This window comes from Taudactylus pleione, unplaced genomic scaffold, assembly GCF_031769625.1.
Source record: "Taudactylus pleione unplaced genomic scaffold, aTauple2 ptg000214l, whole genome shotgun sequence".
Classification (NCBI taxonomy): Eukaryota; Metazoa; Chordata; class Amphibia; order Anura; family Myobatrachidae; genus Taudactylus; species Taudactylus pleione.
This window is the reverse complement of record NW_028284616.1, coordinates 15032677-15052090: the sequence shown is the minus strand read 5'-3', so window position 1 is coordinate 15052090 and position 19414 is coordinate 15032677. Positions and strand designations below refer to the sequence as shown.

The 19414-nt window shown below is 44.4% G+C and overlaps 1 protein-coding gene across 5 annotated transcripts in view; it reads left to right on the top strand.

Annotated features, from left to right (window-relative positions):
- Window positions 1-19414, top strand: part of MYO9B (myosin IXB) — a 177669-nt gene that overhangs the window by 91968 nt on the left and 66287 nt on the right. For 4 of the 5 annotated variants that reach the window (XM_088478473.1, XM_088478474.1, XM_088478472.1 and 1 more), the window contains exons 13-17: window positions 142-337; window positions 2731-2806; window positions 3979-4068; window positions 6147-6186; window positions 16388-16510. In XM_088478473.1, coding sequence (XP_088334599.1) covers window positions 142-337; window positions 2731-2806; window positions 3979-4068; window positions 6147-6186; window positions 16388-16510 — 525 coding nt within the window. The remainder of the gene's footprint in view (window positions 1-141; window positions 338-2730; window positions 2807-3978; window positions 4069-6146; window positions 6187-16387; window positions 16511-19414) is intronic. The other variant, XM_088478475.1, reaches the window with a different exon arrangement.

Sequence of the window (19414 nt, the reverse complement as noted above, 5' to 3'; positions counted from 1 at the left end):
TCTAATAATTGTATAATATAATGTCCTTCAAATAACTGATTTGATATCCTACTTTTATTCCCTTTTAATATATATGTATGGAATTGTAGGAAAAGAGCTGTCCTTAATAGACATGGACTTCTCATCTGCCTTTTGTTGCAGGATTTTCGTGAGAAAAATACTGACTATATGAGACCTGATATTGTTGCTCTCCTCCGGAGCAGTGACAGTGCATACATCCGTGAACTCATCGGCATGGATCCAGTGTCTGTCTTTCGATGGGCTGTGCTGCGGGCAGCAATTAGATCAATGGCTGTGCTGAATGAGGCTGGCAGGCAACGGGCAGAGAAGACTGCAGGTACATCATACATGTTGGTTTTACTCTTTTTTTGTTTGTATACTCAGGCAGCAGTCCGCATGGTAGATTGGTCCTGAACTTACTGAAACGTTACAGACATATATAACTTAAAATTGGGATTTTCCAGCAATATTCAGTAGAATACTAGAAAAGGGGATATCCGTGCAACATCATTTCCAGCTGTTATTTGCAGATCCTGCCATACTTTGTGTCAGTTTCTGCTTGATTTAGGAATATGCTCTAACTTTGACTAAACCGATTTATCCAGATTACAATATGTTCACCAGTTTTTATTTCTCAGCAGGGGCCTGGATCGGTTCACACTCACTCGCTCTTTGTTTTCTCAACCATTTAATGTAATCACTTCTATTTAAATAGTGGTAGGATTCATATTTATGTAAGACGTCACATTTATTTATAAGGTTGTCCTCCTGCAGGTCAGGCAAAATATGGAAAGAAACTATTGGATCTATTAAGGAATAACCATGCAGAAGGTTACTTTACTTGTCCTTTCCCTTTATCCAAAAGCCTTTTTCTGTTTAATTACAGTAAATTGAGGAGCATTTTTTGATAAAACACAAGGCAGAAACTAAAATTAAACCTGTTGATGATAACTGCAGAATTATTAGGGTTTTTCTGTCACTTACGTTATTTATCATATATATGGATGTCAGTTTTGCTGCTCGCGTATAACTTAGCATTTAAAACATTTTGAAACATGCTAACTGTTATTATGAGCATTTTGATACACCATTAATGTGTATGTTCGGGTGTGATGGGATAGCAGCGTGTGTCTGATGATCTCTGCGGATATTGGACACATGCTGAGATCTCAATTATTTAAGTATTACACTTGTTTGCACTATTTACAGCAATAACTTTGAGGAATTTCGTTTTCCACTAATTGTTATACCTATGTTGATATGCTGTACTTAGTGTTGATCATACTATATGTAAATAACATCCAGCGATTTAATCCACCTATGAGACACTGAGGCATTCATGCTCTATAATACTGACGGTGGTTTATAAATCCCTCCATTCCTTATATTGACACAAATGTTACATGAAGAGATTGGTTGCCCCCTTTTCTAATGCATGTGAAACTTTAGCAGTTTAGTAACCATATATAAATGGTGAGACTTTTTTCAATCTTTTATGACAACTTTGAGATCACTGAGATGTGCGTTTATTTGTTTCAATGATTATAATAGCTACATGTATTACTATTAATTTGAGAAAGTGTAAGATATTTTTGAAACTAACATAGAAATACAGCAAGTTTTATTACCATCTTTGTATCAAAACAAAGACAGCATAATCTGACAAAAATGCTTAAATGTTGTTTTTTTGGATTGCAAACTGAAGGTTTTTGAATGTCATTTAATACTTATATATGTTAACATCTTAAGACCTTCTCCTTCTATCTCTCTATTAACTGCTGAATATCTCGGGTTTAGTAATTCTCTCATTGTGGGTCCAATGTTAAAATAGTAAGACCTTCAATAGCAGAAATGAACAGCTGAGCAACATCACTGTTACACTGTTGTTTCTAGGGGCAACCTGCTCTTTAATGATCACTCACTCCTTATAGATGAGCTTAGGCCCAGGTGAGGAGCAGCAGCATCAGAAATAGCAGCTTCTTTACCCTTACCATCCTTATACTTTCTTTTCTTAAAAAGGATAATATCATGGAGACAAATTGAAGTCTAAGGGATACTAGCAATTTCATTATGATATTCATTTACTATACAACTGTGTGATATTTTGCCATTAATATATAGGCAAGGGGAATTGATATCTCCTATATGCACTTTCACGGTTTCTCTATATTATTTAAATAACCTTTATTTGTGTGTGCAAAATTTTCATTGTGAACAACGTCAGAGATTTAAATATTTGCTTGGTAGCATTATGTATACCATCTCTACCTAGTGTCAGTTGTATGATCACTGACATATCGAGTGTATGTATCTACAAGGAATAGTATGCACAACAACTTTTTAAACTTTATTGTCTTGCTCATTATGACAGAGTAATATTTTAACATTTGCATATTAAAAGTAACTTCTTAATATTATCCAATTAAATTTTTTCAGAGTGCTCACCAAACAGAGTTCTTTTCTTTCTATCTTTTTACTGAAAAATATATTCCCCAATTCTAGTGAGCACCACCGCGACCTTGATAACTTACTATTGGTAGTGTGACAATAAAGGAACAGCGGTTCTTCTATCCATACATATCTTATTATTAGAAAATGTTCTATATTGCTTTTCGGCCAGTGCGACGATCTCTCCCTTTTCCCCTTTCCCTCACTACAAGCAACTGCAGAATAACAGCAGTCTCAGACCCAATTTGTTCATAATTACGTTCGGTTTCTTCTATAATCTAGGTGTAGTTAGAAAAGGACCGCGAATCCCCCTGGGGGAGTTACAGAAGTCAAACACCCCTGTGGAGAAATTGTACCGGTAAGCAGATGTAAATTATAACTTGTATTTCTTTATATTTTAAATGAAGCACCTAAGCATATAAAAGTAGGGCTGTAAGTGTGTGTAAGATTGCAAAGTCCTTGTTGTTTTTTTTATTTCCCACTTCTGTACAAAAATAGATAATTATAAAGCAGGTTATTTTATGTGACCCATAAGCTGTACTGTATACTGTCCTTCTATAACCTGCACAGTATAAATACTTTCTCATTTTAGAATTGGCATCAACAAGCAATAAAGAAAAAAAACTTTTTCCCTAATAATTTTATGCAGCCACATAAAAACATATTCATTGTTCTACCCAGAAATATTTTGTTGCCAGACGATGATATGAGGCTGCTGGGAGTGGGGGAAGGGTGCACCTTTGCCTCCTCCCATCTGGCTGTTTGGGGGCCAATTATGAGTGGGGGGAGGGTGCAGTGCTTGCTTTCAAGTCAGAGTGGGGTGGGGTCGAAGTGTAGGGGGCAGCTCTGACAGGGTGGCCGGGGTCAAGGTGGAGGGGGCGACTGGTATCCTCCTTCTGCCGGGGGAGGCCCCGAGCAGTGACCTGCACTGTAACATGGCCAATAAGTTGCGCTGACGTTTCTATACAAAATGTCGGTGGAGCGTGACCTTCGGGCGTGTCACGTTGCCAGATGGCAGGGTTTTTTGCCATGTGCAGATAATTAGGCTTAAAGACAGGACATATGATGTCCATAAATAGAACGCTTTTTTCACTAGTTTCTGCAAATGTGCAGCATGGTGCGATATTTAGGTGTCATATAGGTTTGCTTATAGCCAACTCTGCAAAATAGAATAGTGGTGAGAATGTTGTCAGTATATGCTTTTATAAATTAGAGAGTATTTCATTTTTTAAAGGGTACAATATTATATAGTAACTTTAGCAGTGTGATAGGTGGCAGGAAATGCCATAGCCTCTCAATACACCCTGGTTCTATCCTCTAGCAGATGAATACTAGATATAAAGAGATCTTAACTTCAATCCCTTGTCCTACTAATAACTACCTGTGCTTAGAAATGTTTGTCAATGTTATACATAGAAAGTATGTTCCATAAATGTAAAATAAATGACATAAAGTAAAGCAGTAATACTGTAGTAGATATATTTATACTGTTCCACATCTTATTGGGGATCAACTGTACTCCACCTTCAGCCACTCTCTCCTCGATTTCTCCTTTGATTGTACAACGGAGTATGATATCAATGTTTTTGAAGACATCATAAGTATATATGAAAGCAAGAAGTAAGTGCCAAGGGAGAAGCAACACACTTTTGTCATGTTCCAAAGGAGTCTTGTTACTTGGTTCCAATATTTAAAGGTCCACTAAACCTGAAACACAAGTTGTCTTAAATACAGTTTCTAGTATGTATGTAGATGTTCCCCTTCATTCACAGAACTTTAGACTTTCACATTGTAGTACTACTTGCTATGTAACAGAATACAAGTTCTGTTCTGTCAGACATTTAAGGCTATAGGGTCCCCTATTGGGGTAATATCTTTATATGTACATACATACATGTGTGTGTTGATAGTAGTTTTTTTATTTAAGCCAAGTTGTATTTTGGGTTCATTGTACCTTTAAAGGAACTAAAGCACAGTTTTTAGTTTTATATGTGCATTTAATTTTTACATTTAAACAATGAATATTTGAAGTGTTATTATTTTTTTCAGATCATAATGCTTCATTTTATGTGGCAGTTTTATGTTGATATTATATCTCATGGGCAATACGGTACATAAAATACATTTTGTAATGAAGGAACACCTAAAAACTGTGCTTGATGGTGCTGCTGTTCAGTCTCCTTTGGGGCATATAAGGTGCATGTAGCGGACAGGTAATTAACACAGTGTCACAGTGCATGCAATGTATTCCACCACCTAATAACTTTCCAGGTATCCACTGTGGCTCTCCTGTAGTTCTTCTAAGTGTAAGGTTCTCTCTGAGGTGCTGGGTTGCATCTGTTTCAGTTTATAAATTTTAGTTTTAGGTTGCTATATTCACACCAGTCACTAGACTCCCCACTTCATAACCTCTTCAGTATATCAGTGCAAGGAAGAGCATCTTAGTACATATGTTTGAGTGTATCTGCCGCTGGAAATCTTAGGGGGCCATTCAATTGTTGCGTGGGCAGCGATAATTAATGAGCACCCGGGTTTGCAATTCAGTTGTTCTGGGCACTCATTAATTATTGCCCTCTCCATGCCCTATTAGACCGGGTTTACCCATGTAAAATGGTCTAAACCCATCTAAAGTCCTGGTTAGGGCGCCCTAACTGCAGTTAGGGCACACTAACCACACTATCCCTCCTGAGGATGCGAGCAGATATGCCTGCTAAACAATTGAATCGCCCCCTCCATGTCCTATACGCTACCAGTAGTTTGCTTCATCTGTTTACAATCTAAATGCGTATCTATAGTTCAATTGTTTTGATATGTGGCAGTTTCCTATACGTGCATCTGAATCCATTAGATCCATAGCCTCCTACACCTAAGTAATCTTTTATCTGTCTCTTTTCCTTTCCCCTGATGCCGGCAGAGAGCGGCACTCTCAGCTGATGTGCAGTATTAAGGGACTCTCCTGGCAGGGGGATGACCCTGCCAACCTACCTGGCACCCTTTCCCTACGCAGACACTTGCGGCTTCACTTACAGTGAGTGTGCAAGGAACCCTCAACCATCTGTCTACAATGGTCACAGCACAATACGTTGGTGTGGCCAGAGTGTAGCTTGTGTGTGCAGTGCAGGTTATTTTCATGTATCATTTTTGGGGGATCTGTTGTGTAGCGCCTTGTAAAGATTTACAAAATAGCTGTAGTCTATTAAATAATGGCCATAGTGTGCTTTTTATTTTCCAGGCTCAATTGATTTGTTTGTGTCTTTTGCTTGTTTTTATGTACATTTTGAGTGCTTCACTGCAGTGTTCACCAGCAAACACCCTGTTGTTGTTGTTGTTGTGCAGGTGTTATAGTAGAGCATATTAACATAGCTTCTGATTAGTGTTCTTGTGTGTTAGACGTAACTCCCAACAGTCCCGATATTTCAGTTCAAAAGGGCAGTGGCCGGTCAATAAATGGGAGATTTGGCAAAGCACTGGTGGTTTGTGGAGTGTTTTGGTTACTTTGGGGCATGGCCTGATTTAGCATGATTTTCTAATCGGGAATGTTGTGCGTTATGTACACACCTTGAAACTATGCCATGATCTAACAAGGGACTAATCAGCTGTGCTGACTAACTGCTAATGGTTTACTTACTAAAACCATTTCCCAGGAATGAAGGGAAAGAAGAGGTTTCTAATGACATTGACATGTATTCTTTCTGCAGGAAAACTAAAGGTGTACGTCAGAAGCAGCTCATTCCAAAGGTATTATAAGTAATTCTTGCTATGAAACATTTGGACTTTTTAGTCAGCATAACATGCAGCTTTAATTAAGACTTCTAAAACGTTTACATATACCAGGGGTGGGGAACCTTTTTTCTGCCAAGTGCCATTTTAGAAAATCATTCGGGGGCCATACAAAAGTATTATTTAAAATTTGCCTCCTATATTTGGTTAAAAACTTATTAACTCACCCTTAATGCGATGGCTGTAAGTAACTGCTTCTCTTTGGTATGTTGCCAGGTAGAGTCTGAAGGGGCAGTCCCTATGGATGTGTGACAGGCAGATTGATAAGGCAGCCCTGGGGTCTTCTCATTCCTAACCAGCCTGATGACCGCACTGACTGTACACACCCCCTGCTGTGCCAACACTGCCTGCTTGTCTGCGCTGTTAGGGTGAGACCTTGCACGCCCCTGCACTAACCAGCTCAATGGCAGCCATATGACAGTCCTGATCCCCCCCTTCCTCCCCTTGTGCGCTGCCTGCCTGTCGCCGCTGATGGGGAGAGAGCCCTGCATGCCACTCAATGACAGCCCTGATACTCTGATCCCCCTGTGCTACCTGCCGCCGCTGATAGGGAGAGAGCCCCCTGCACTAATCCACCTGATGACAGCCCTGACACCATCCACCACTGCGCTACCTCCCGCTGCTGATAGCCGATGACAGCCCTGACACACACACCCTCCCCCCGCTGTGCTACCTGCTGCCGCTGATAGCGCAGTGGGGGGAAGGGGTGTGTCAGGGCTGTCATTGGCTACCAGCCGCTAATGACAATCCAGACAATCCCGCTCTCCCGCTGCGCCACCTGCCACCGCTGACAGCCGCTACACTACGCTGATTCTGCCGCTGACAGCTGGCCGAGCCGGATGATTTCACCTTGCGGGCCATATACGGCCCGCGGGCCTGAGGTTCCCCACCCCTGACATACGAATCAGAAGGCTCCTACTGCAAGAATGTAGTTCTTGTCTTTACACTGATCATATTCCTCTTGGTTACTGCTAACTTTGAGAGAGGTTGTTCTGTGTGACCGCTTAAGATACTGTACGTAGGCATAAATAATGCCAATGCCACATCTGTATTGTTTCTACTTCAGGGTCCATAGGGGTCCACAGGGTGACCTTGGGGTATAGCTGGATCCTGGATCCTCGGGCACCACGGAGTTAAAGCTTTCAGCTGCTCCCAGGATGCACTTGGGTCCAACCTCCCCTATACCCCGCCCCCGAGCCACAGGCACCTCAGTTTAAGATGGTGCCCGGCCGGAGTCGGGTCACCCTCCGGGGGGGGGGGGGGGGGGGGGGGGCTGCAGGAGCAGCCCCCTAAAGCTTTTTATTTTAACTTAGTTTAATTTTTTACTATAGTTTTTTTTCTCCAGAGCGGCAGCGATGGGCTGTCTGTACAGACGCCCACGCTGCCGCTCCTTCTCCCTGCTGGCGCCGCGATGCCAGCACTGAACTGGGGGTCGCGGCGGGGGAAGCCAGAGTCTGTACTAGCTGGACTCTGGCTTCCCCCGGGACTGCTGCCTGAAGACGCCGGGGAGATTAAGGTAAGCCGCGCACCGCTGATTAGCGGCGGTGCGCGGGTTCCTTGTAAATGCAGTCCCATGCCCCCGGTCTAGGGGACAGACCGGGGGCGCAAGCGGTGGCGGCGGGCCCCCCCTCCAGCGGAGGCATACCCCCAGACCACTAGACCACCAGGGTAAATTATGCGGCAAGCGGGATGCCGGCAACCCGGGGGTTAAATATGCTAGCCAAGGGAGGAAGCCTTCCCTGTCTAGCGGCTCCTCCCCTCAGCTCAGCGTGCCTTTCAGCTCGTAGTCTGGCGTCGCTGAGCTGCAGCTACTCGGGCCACTCCTCCTCTGAGGTCTCCAGCGGCCATTTTCTTCAAGTGGCAGCGCAGATCTTCAGGGAGCACGCGGCCCGGTCCCCCTGTGTACCTCTCCCCCCACAAGGACAGTGTACACAGCACTATAGCCCTCCCAGACACTGAATCTGGGAGGTTGATTGTAGTGGAAAGCTGCAGTGAGTATATCTTCCTGCATGGTATGTGACTTTTGCTAGTGCTGCCTGTCTGTGTCTTTTTTCTACTTACTGTCAGCCTATACCTATCCCTTTCCTTCTCCTACAAGCCCTACAGGTGTGCGGGGGAAGGGTGTTTCTACAGACCTCGCCTATATAAATCACGTATTTGTGAGGTCCGTCACATACAGTTGTGTGCTACACAGTACCATATTGTGGGCTGTTGTTCAGCACACTGGTGAGTGCGCACGTTTTCTTCCTAAGTCATGTCTGAGGAGAAGATTGAGCACTCCGGGGCTCCGGTATTGTTCTCCTGCAGGCGCTGTTCTGCAGGAGTGGATAGGGAGGATTTGTCACAGGACGACCTGTGTGGACGGTGCCAGGCGCTCCCTGGTATGTCTAAACCTCCCATGTCGCAGGAGCCACCATGGGCGATATTTTCCCAGGTGCTGGTGTCCATCGCGGACCGTCTGTCGGTCCCGACTGCCGCCCCTACTAGGGCGTTGCCCCTGCCTGCCATCCCCCATTCCTCGGGTGTCCCACAATTATTGCAGACTCCCCCGGGGTCTCAGCCTGTTGGTCCCTATGCGGGGTTGCCAATGTATATTCAGTCCACCCCTGTGGCACAGGCTGTGGTGCCGTTTCAGGCTCCTGTGGCAGCTCCTCCACCCTGGGTGGATGCGCTTTCCCACACTGTCCAAGATTTGGCGGCAGCATCTTCGGCTTTTCAGTCGATGTTGCGCAGTGACGTGCCCTCCAGGGCGTCTAAACGCTCAGTCATGACGCAGGCTGCGCATCTTTCGGATTCTGAGGGGTCCTCGGATGATGGTGAGGTGCAGGATGACTCAGCCTCAGATGCCTCAGTCCAGGAGGTAGACACTAAGTCTTCCATCAATGTGCGGGCTCTGGTTAAGGCGGTGCGGGCCATTCTTCTGATTGAGGATGAGGCACCCGCTCCCAAGTCGAGGTATCCTAGTTTTAAAAAAGCTAAGGTTACTTCTGCAGCGTTCCCCTTGTCTGATCAGTTGACTGATCACATGGCGGTGGCCTGGCAGACACCCAGTAAGCGTTTCCTGCCACAGAAACGCTTGGCGTCCAATTATCCATTCCCGGAAGCGCATTGTAAGAAATGGGAAACTCCGCCTGCAGTCGATTCCCATGTAACACGCCTCATCAGGAGTGCTACTTTGCCATTGCCGTCTATATCCTCGCTGAAGGATCCTACGGACAGGAAGGTGGAGACTTGTCTAAAGTCTATTTATTCTCTCTCAGGGGCTGTAGCCCGGCCGTCCATGGCCATCTCCTGGGTGGCCAAGGCCATTGAGGGGTGGGCCAACGCCTTGGAGGACACGTTTACGGATGAAGCTCCGGACGTCCAGAGGGCGTTGTTAGGACAGATGAGAGATGCCGCCTCCTACATTGAAGAAGCATCGTTGGATGCTAGCCTGTTGACCTCTAGGGTTTCGGCGGCAGCAGTGTCTGCTCGTAGATCCTTGTGGTTGCGGTCTTGGAGAGCAGACGCAGATTCAAAGAAAGGCTTGGAGGCCTTACCTTTTAATGGAGAATTACTATTTGGTCCGGACCTGGACAAAATAGTAGATACCCTGGCAAAATCCAAGTCAGCCTTCCTCCCTTCAGCTACTACACCTGCTAAGGTCCGGAGCTCGGCCTTTCGTTCCTTTCGGGTTCAGGGCAAGGCAAAGGGTCAGTCCTTCCCGAGGCAGTCCGCACCCAAGACCGCCTCAAAGCCAAAGAAGCAAGCCTGGAGTGCTAGGCGCCCTTCTTCCAAGCAAGAAGATAAGCCTTCTGCGTGATGGGACGGGCCTCCCTCTGGGGGACCCCAGAGTGGGAGGCCGACTTCTTCAATTCGCCCAGTGCTGGCACAATACCACCACGGATGCCTGGGTGCGAGAAGTGGTCTCCCAGGGGTACGCCCTGTCTTTTCGGCACAGGCCGCCTGGCCAGTTTTTTTGCACAAGTCCTTCTCAGGACAAAACCAAGGCCTTGCAGGTTCAGGAAGCCATAGAGGCCTTGCTGACGGCGGGGGTCATTATACCCGTGCCACAGTCTCAACGGTGGTGCAGAAACCCAATGGCTCTCATCGCCCCATCCTCAATTTGAAGTCCCTGAACAGGTTTCTCAGGGTTCCCAAATTCAGGATGGAAACTTTGCGTTCCATCATTCTGGCGATGGAACCAGGGGACTATATGGTCTCCCTGGATATCCAGGACGCCTACCTCCATGTGCCTATAGCAACATCGCACCAACGGTTTTTGCGGTTTGCTATTCTCCACAACTACTACCAATTCAGGGCTCTACCCTTTGGTCTCTCCACGGCACCGAGGGTATTTACCAAGGTGATGGCGGTCATGGCGGCTCATCTTCGGAGCCAGGGAATACGGTTGCTACCGTATCTAGACGACCTCCTCTTGCTGGCAAGCTCCCCGGAGGTACTGATCCAGCATCTCCACCTGACGGTCGCTTGTCTACAGGCGCACGGCTGGTTGATCAACTGGAAGAAGTCCTCCCTCATCCCATCACAGCGGATGGTTCATTTGGGGGCCCTGCTGGACTCTCGTCAGCAACGGATTTTTCTGACTCCAGAGAAGGTCTCCTCCTTACAGCTGCGGATTCACAGTTGTCTGAGCAGGGGCAGAGTGTCGGTGCACTCAGCGATGAGAGTTTTGGGGTCCATGGTGTCGGCATTCGACATGGGGGAGTTTGCCCAGTTCCATTCCAGGCCCCTGCAGGGGCTGATTCTTTCGGAATGGAACGGATTGCCACACAGGATCCGCTCTCAGATGCTGGTGTTGTCCTCGGAGGTGCTTCTGTCCCTAGCCTGGTGGCTGCAGATGGCTCATCTCCTAGAGAGGCGCCCCTTTTGGATCCCAGAATGGGTTCTGCTCACGACAGATGCCAGTCTCCGGGGGTTGGGGGGCGGTGACAGGCTCCTTGTCACTTCAGGGTCGTTGGTCGGCGGAGGAAGCGCTTCTTCCCATCAACATCCTGGAACTGCGGGCAGTATACAGAGCCCTGCAGTTGTCCGGCACCGCTCTTCACGGAAGGGCCGTTCAGGTGCAGTCAGACAACGCCACCACGGTGGCGTACATCAATCACCAGGGAGGGACTCGCAGTCGAGCTGCGATGTCGGAGGTGTCCCGCGTCCTGGCTTGGGCGGAGCGCTATCTTCCAGCTCTCTCGGCAGTTTTCATCCCAGGAGTCCTCAATTGGGAGGCAGACTTCCTCAGCCGTTACGACGTGCATCCTGGGGAATGGTCGCTTCATCCAGAGGTATTCCAACTACTCGTGGACAAGTGGGGGCTGCCAGAGCTGGACCTGATGGCGTCCCGTCACAATCACAAGCTGCCTGTGTACGGGTCAAGGACAAGGGACGCAGGCACAAGTCTGATAGACGCGCTGTCGGTGAAATGGCTGTTTCAACTGGCTTACTTGTTCCCTCCGATATCTCTGCTGCCTCGGGTCCTGCGCAAGTTCAAACAGGACGGAGGCACACTGATCCTGGTGGCCCCAGCGTGGCCCAGAAGGCCGTGGTACTCCGATCTGCGGAGCCTGTCCATCGACGCTCCGTACCTCCTACCTCAACGGCGGGACCTGTTGTCTCAGGGGCCCTGTCTTCACCAGGATCTGGGTCGACTATCTTTGACGGCGTGGCTCTTGAGACAGCCGTCCTGAGGTCTCGGGGCTTTTCTAGCTCCGTTATTACCACCATGCTGAGGGCGCGCAAGCCTGCTTCCGCGAGGATCTATCACAGAGTGTGGCACACTTTCTTTCAGTGGTGCGAGGCCAGAAACTATGATCCCCAGGTGTTCCGGGTTTCGCGTATTCTGGCTTTCCTTCAGTCGGGTTTGGACTTAGGATTACGTCTTTCCTCGCTGAAGGTGCACGTGTCTGCTCTGTCGGTGTGGTTCCAGCGCAGGATCGCTGCTATGCCGGACGTACACACCTTTTTCCAGGGAGTTTTGAGAATCCAGCCTCCCTTTGTGCCACCTGTGGCCCCGTGGGATTTGGCGGTGGTTCTTCGGGCCTTACAGGGTCCGCCTTTTGAGCCCTTGGAGTCAGTGGAGCTCAAGTGGCTAACTTTTAAAACTGTTTTCCTCTTGGCAATTGCTTCTGCCAGGAGTGTTTCAGATTTGGGGGCGCTTTCTTGTCGTCCCCCTTTTCTGATTTTTCATCAGGACAGAGCGGTGCTTCGCACTCGTCCTGAGTTCATGCCTAAGGTGGTTTCCAGGTTCCACATTAATCAGGAAATTGTTGTACCAGCCTTTCAGTCGCCTGATCTTTCGGCTGGGGAGGCTTCCTTCCGTGCACTCCAGGTTTATGTGGACCGGACTAGTTCTGTGAGGAAGTCGGATTCTTTGTTTATCCTCTTTGGTTTTCACAAGAGGGGTTGGCCTGCCAACAAACAGACTCTAGCCCGTTGGCTTCGTTCTGTTATTATTGAGGCTTATATGCAGGAGGGTTTACCTGTTCCAGCCTCTGTTAAGGCTCATTCCTCTCGGTCTGTGGGCCCTTCTTGGGCTGCTAGCCGTGGCGCCTCTGCTGTTCAGCTCTGTAAGGCGGCCACCTGGTCTTCCATTCAGACCTTTTTGAGGTTATATGCGTTTGACACCTTTGCCTCTCAGGATGCATCCTTTGGGCGCCGGGTTCTCCTATCAGCACAGGAGCGTCCCCGCCCTTAGTTGGACTGCTTTGGGACATCCCCAAGGTCACCCTGTGGACCCCTATAGACCCTGAAGTAGAAAACAAGAGATATGGTAAGAACTTACCTTTGTTATCTCTGTTTCTACGAAGTCCATAGGGTCCACAGGGTACCCGCCCTGACGCACCTGGCTTCATATGGGCTGTGTGACTGGTCACCGGTTTTCCGTCTCCCATTTCTGTGAGTATGGTTCTTGTGTGTTCCAGTCTTCCTTCTCTCTGTTTCGTCTCCTCCTCCGGCCTGGGCTGCTTACCAACTGAGGTGCCTGTGGCTCGGGGGCGGGGTATAGGGGAGGTTGGACCCAAGTGCATCCTGGGAGCAGCTGAAAGCTTTAACTCCGTGGTGCCCGAGGATCCAGGATCCAGCTATACCCCAAGGTCACCCTGTGGACCCTATGGACTTCGTAGAAACAGCGATAACAAAGGTAAGTTCTTACCATATCTCTTGTTTTGTCATATAAACTTAGCAATAAAGTCAGAAAAAATATATCATTTATTTATTTTACAAACAAAATCCTGAATGATTTGGCGGATAGACATGTTAAGCTCAGGAGGCAGGAGACTTTACAAATACCATCTCCAACAGCTTAACCTCTCCATTTGTACGGATTGTGAACTGCCCTTTTAAGTGCAAGTGTTGGTCACAATTGTTAGCTATTTCTATATTATTTTTGGCACTATTCCAACTTAATATTTCTAGTCCAAAAACCCGCATACCTTTACCATTCCGTATCCTAAGCCTTCGTCAAATATTAGTCTCCAGGAGGCTTCCTCCCACTCCTTTCGCTATATACAATAGTAGGTGGCTCCCTTTTTTGTTGTATGTGTTTAACTCCTGGCAGCAAAGATAAAACTGTCCCCCAATGTGCATCAGATAATTCTAAACAACTTAGGCCTGTATTCAATTAGTTTCGCACCCACGATACTTTTCCGCCTGTCGGATTTTTCGCCTACATCGCGTTTTTTAGCCGCGGAAACTTATTGTGCGCGTCCCCGCTATTCTCCGTATTCAATTCCAAAGACGGTGAAAACTCGTCCCGGCGAAACTCAAAAAGGCGAAAAGTGCTGTCAAAAATGGGGAAATCAGCCTGACACCCCCCAAACATTGGGGTTCAATATAGATGCCCCCGAATAGCCCTACTGAAGGTATTTGAGGTACTTAAGTGCTGTCAATTGCTTCTAAATAGCGTCTTTGCACAAGTGGTGAAGAATAGCATTAAGCAGTATTTTTTTCGAGAAAATAAGTACTCCTGTCAAATTTGGGGTACTTTAAAATGGATGCACGCATGGTTCAAAATCGCTTAAGTTCTAAGTGACGCCAAAACCGCACCATCAGAAAGCTCCTGCAATAAAAAAAAACCTCCCCAATACTTGCAGTCCCCCCTAAAGTCTATTTTGCTACTTTCTATGTGTGTACCCTACTTTGTACTTTTACGCCCTCATTTTCAAAGTAATTTTTTGGGGTGTTCCTCATTTTTTTTAATAATTTTTTTTGCGCAGTTATCCTTTGGGGGACTCTACCAAGGGTGCAGAGTGATTTCCACACCTTTGCACCCCAAAACCGCAATTCTGCACTTTTTCCGCCTGCTATTCATAGGCGAAACTTTTTCGCCTATTACATTGTATTGACTTTCCGCGTTGGCGAAAAGACTTTGCAATTGAATAGGGCAAAAAGTTTCCACCTGGCGAAATTACCTCATCTGCAATACTTTTTTTCCGCGGATTCCGACTTTTCGCCACTAATTGAATACGCCCCTTAATCAGACTCTTCACAAATTGTTTTATTATTAGCTGCAAAATATCCTCCTAAATTCTGCTAATATAATTTGACTATGGCAAGCTATCAGCGTATATTAATTACAAAATGGACCTGTCCATATAAAAGTGACTAATTTTGCAGGCAACAATCATTTAAGGCCCAATACTCCCATAACCTGCCCCAGTTATTTCAATAATGTACTAGGGTAGTCCTGGCCAACCTGTGGCTCTCCAGCTGTTGTGAAACTACAAGTCCCAGCATACTTTGATAGCTGATCGGTGGCAGGGTATGCTGGGACTTGTAGTTTCACAACAGCTGGTGAGCCACAGGTTGGCCTGACCTATACTAGATCAGTGCTAGCTAGCATCTGATTGGTTCCTATGGGCACCTCTGTTACTTGTCCTCTTTAGAAGGTTTGGTAAATCTCTACCACTATCTGTTAAAGTCCTTTTTAAAGCTTTTAGAAACTGTCATTATTATCTGATAATATATTCTATACGCAAATGTTACAGGGTAAAATCATCACAAGATGACTTATCAGTCACAGATGAACTTAAATATTATTTTGCCGCCCATTTAAATATTTTGCTTCTTGGTCAATTTTAGTGATGTATAACAAATTAAATATCATTAAAATGCTTTGGATTGCCCTAATTTTACCCTAGTTTCTTATTAAGACTTTCTGCAGAAGTAAAAATATCCACAGATTTTCTCCACAATCTGATTTATATCCTACAATTAGAAAACCAGTTAATACCCATTTTATTTATCTAAAGCAATCTCCACTTTCCTCCCTTTTTATTTAGCAGGCTGATTCCATACAGGCATTCATGAGCTGTCTGTGGATGGCTCTGTGGTTACCCCTCTTAGAGGTCTTTTATATCCGCTTACCGCAGGTTCTATTTTTTTATGAGATTAAGGAAATATTTGGTATCTGTAACAAGATGTTTTATAGCTTTCTACAAATTAGAAATTTGTGATTTAAATAAATTCTTTGAAATTCTCAACTTTTCTCTTTGTACCCCCATATTCTCAGTACAGAAGCTAATATATAATCTGTTGTTACACCTTAATAATTAACGGCCACTTCTAAAGAATTGGTGACACACACAGGGACTGCAGCTAGGTATATGATCTCTATAAGGATAAGACAGGTGGCACCTCTCTCTCAGCTCTAACTCCATAGATAGATAAATGTAAATTACATGTTATTGTTGACAGGATGAATATACAATGTAAAATTATTAGGGTTACAATAAATTGTGACTTTCAATTCTCTTTTGCTATTTGGTTTTGGACCGTAGTTCTACAAACTACCATCAGTTAATAATTCTTTTTTTTTTCATTATTGACCTCACTGCGTAATGTATTTGAGATATATCATGGGCCTTTTGTGCTTTTTATGTTTAGGGATCTCTCTCGTATATGTGTTGAGCTCATGGAATTATTTGGTGTGCAACCCTTATCCATTTTGTTAGTGAAGTGAACAGATTATGAGCAGTTGCTTTGTGGCCATGAAACAGGAGGGATCATTTCATAGTTACGATTTTCACTTAAAACATACCCTTCAATAGATAACTTTGTCCATTGCTACAACTTTTCGATTTACAGTATATAGCCTAAATTAAAAATGTTCTTATACTGTTATGCAATATGAGGTTGTTCTTTCTTCTCTTGAATAATGTACGTATAGAACCTGCTTGACACACAATCTCTAAAATTGATAATGAGCATGACGCTCCATGACCGTACTACGAAGTCACTCCTTCACCTGCACAAGAAGAAGAAACCACCAAGTATCAGTGCACAATTCCAGGTATAGTCTGATTAAATTGTGCATCTGTGTGATCTGTGTATTTGCATGATATTATGTAAACTATGCTCTTTCTTATGACCGTTCTAAATTAAAAACTCAATAATAAAGATTAGACATTTGTATTTTGAATGCGTGTTTGACGAAAAACTCAAATTGGCCATTTGATTTCATTATAATTCTCTTATTAATCCCTTTTATAAGATATATTTTTTTATAGTAAAATAAAATTGTTTCCATTACAAGCTTCAAATTACTCGAGCTTCGGCACCAGAATATTAGACATTTTCCCAATTTATTTTGTTTATTCTTAATTATTTATATTATCGCCATACGGTTGCTGCACCCCAGAAAAATTCATACATATTACCTCAAACCAAGAAACCAAAAAGAAAGTGTTCTGTTCAGGGGCACTCTGGAGTCCAACTTTATTCTTAAAAACATAATTATACTTCAAAGCTTAGTAAAATAATTAGCAAGTTTGTGGGTGATTGCATGTTTACTAACGGACTTTAAAACATAAAGTAAAAGGGAGTTGGTCTAATTAATATTTAATTTTAATATCCCCTTATTATTTTTAGCTTAGAGAGTAATTGTTTTATTTCTAGAGGTGGGGCACTCAGTTTATTTGGTATATTGGAATTAAAAATGTTCTTTGAACTATTAAGTCCTGTAAGGAAGCTTTCCTATCCTCTTCATGGACGCAGGGAAAGAGGAGGTACTTGCAGAAAGGAGATTTGAGATTCCTGCACAAGACTATCACAATAATTGTTGATCAGTTTAAAGGGGCCTATCCATTACCCAGCTTTATGAACAATCCGACCGAAACCAGGAGGTTTTGGTCACATTGTTCACAGAGTCGGGTAATGGATAGCCGGCAAGGACCAGCGATGCGTGTGCACGATGGGTCCTTGCCATCCCCGATTGTCTACTGGACATGCCCGTCAACCTGAAGACACTCGGCGGGTTCGGCATGTTCAGGGATAGGAGGTCGGGCTCGTTCACTGAATGACGTTCAGTGCGGGCACCGCACCTCGGCAACATGACGGTCTGAACGCTGGACGTTCAGACTTTCATGTTGCGTAGTGGAAACTCCCTTTAACAAGTGTTTTAATGCTTTTTTACATAATATTTTTATTTATTGTTTGCCACTGCTGCACTAGAATTGATCATGTTCAGCCGTACAGCACAAAGATAATGTCCCAATGCTGTGAGTAGTTGTCGAAATGTAGTTTTAATGCATTGTATTGCCATTTTTGGGAATTAACTTTTGTGACATTCTGACACAGGAGGTCATATAGTAATTATCCTTGCCCTAACAAAAGGTTTAGTGTTAATCTGGTCAAACACATTTCTTTATCATAAATGCACACCAAAAATCAAGAGCATATGGAGTTAAACACTTGTACTCTGTAATAGTGAAAATAAATTTAGGTTGGACAGGGGGGTGGTACTGTACCATCGGGTTCTTGCTTCCATTAGGCTGTTGGTACTTTAAAATATTCCAAAAATCCATATACCTTTCCTGTACGACACTTATTTTTTTAACTAAACCAACCACAACAGAACCAGAGAACAAACAAAAAAGACAGCGAGAAATCTCTGAAAAAAAACTTTAACTTTGGTAAACTTTAAAAAAAGGTAATTGCAGTTTAAATTATTGGGAGCACAGGGTTATCTAATGTATTCAGAAAGGATGTAATGTCCTAATGAGGGCATTCTTGGCAAGGAATCCTGCTTCCCAACTGGAGACTAAGCACCACATTGTTGGACCACTAGCTTCTTCACTGACACACTGAAAGAGGAGGCACTTGCAGAAAGGAGATTTGGTATTCCTGAGATTAGTATTAGGATTCACAGTGTAATATTATGATGTATGTTATTGTAGGTGGCCCTCCCCATAGTCAGGTAATATAAAACTGAAAGGGTGGTTCTTGCCAGAGTGCAAGAAAAATAATAAAGTGGGGCACACTTAAGTTTAATCAACAATACAATATAACTTTTAATTGATATGTATTAAAAAAAAAAGATAAGGTTGCAGTAAATATATGTAATTCTTAAGGATCAGTAAGATCTAAGAAGTTAATTTTCCCTGTAGGTTAGAAATTGAGAGACAGCACTTTCTCTGTATACATATATATAGAGAGTGGGTATCTGTATATTCATATGGTGCTACCAAAGGTGAAATATAATAACTCTTATATAGTAAGAGAGAGAAACAGCGCTATATAAAGAAGTACATACCTATAGAAAACAATCTCAAAACATATAAGTAATTTTTTTTATTTTTGTCTGTGCTATACATCCTCTTGTTTTCACACAAGTTATTTTTCACCTCTGGAGTACATATAATTTAATGAATGAAATAGTATTTGGTTTGAGAATCTTCCTTATAGACAGTTAAAGTAGTCGTACACTGAAGTGCCAAAAGTCATGTGATGGATTCCTAGTATCGTGTAGGACTCCCTCTAGCCTGGCAAAGTGCAGCAACTCGATGTGGTATCAATTTCACAAGTGGACAAAAGCCCTCTGGAGAGATATTGACCCATGCCGCCTGGATAGATTCCCACAGCTTCCTGATATTTGTAGGTGCAGGATCTTGGGTGCAACTGGACCTCTCCACCACATCCCATTCGTTGGAACTCTCCCGAATGCTCCTCGAACCATTTCTGGACAACTTGGGACTGATGACACGGTGCATTATCTTGCTGGAATATACCATGATTGTGGGGTTATGTGAAGTCCATGAGGGGCTACAAATGATAATCAAGCAATGAAGCATAGTGATTACTGGTCAATGGCTTGTTCAGGCAGACCCAACCCATGCCAAATGAACACATCCCACACCATTATCCACTACCAGCCTGCAAGGTGCCTTGTTGACAACTGGGGTCTATGGCCTCATGG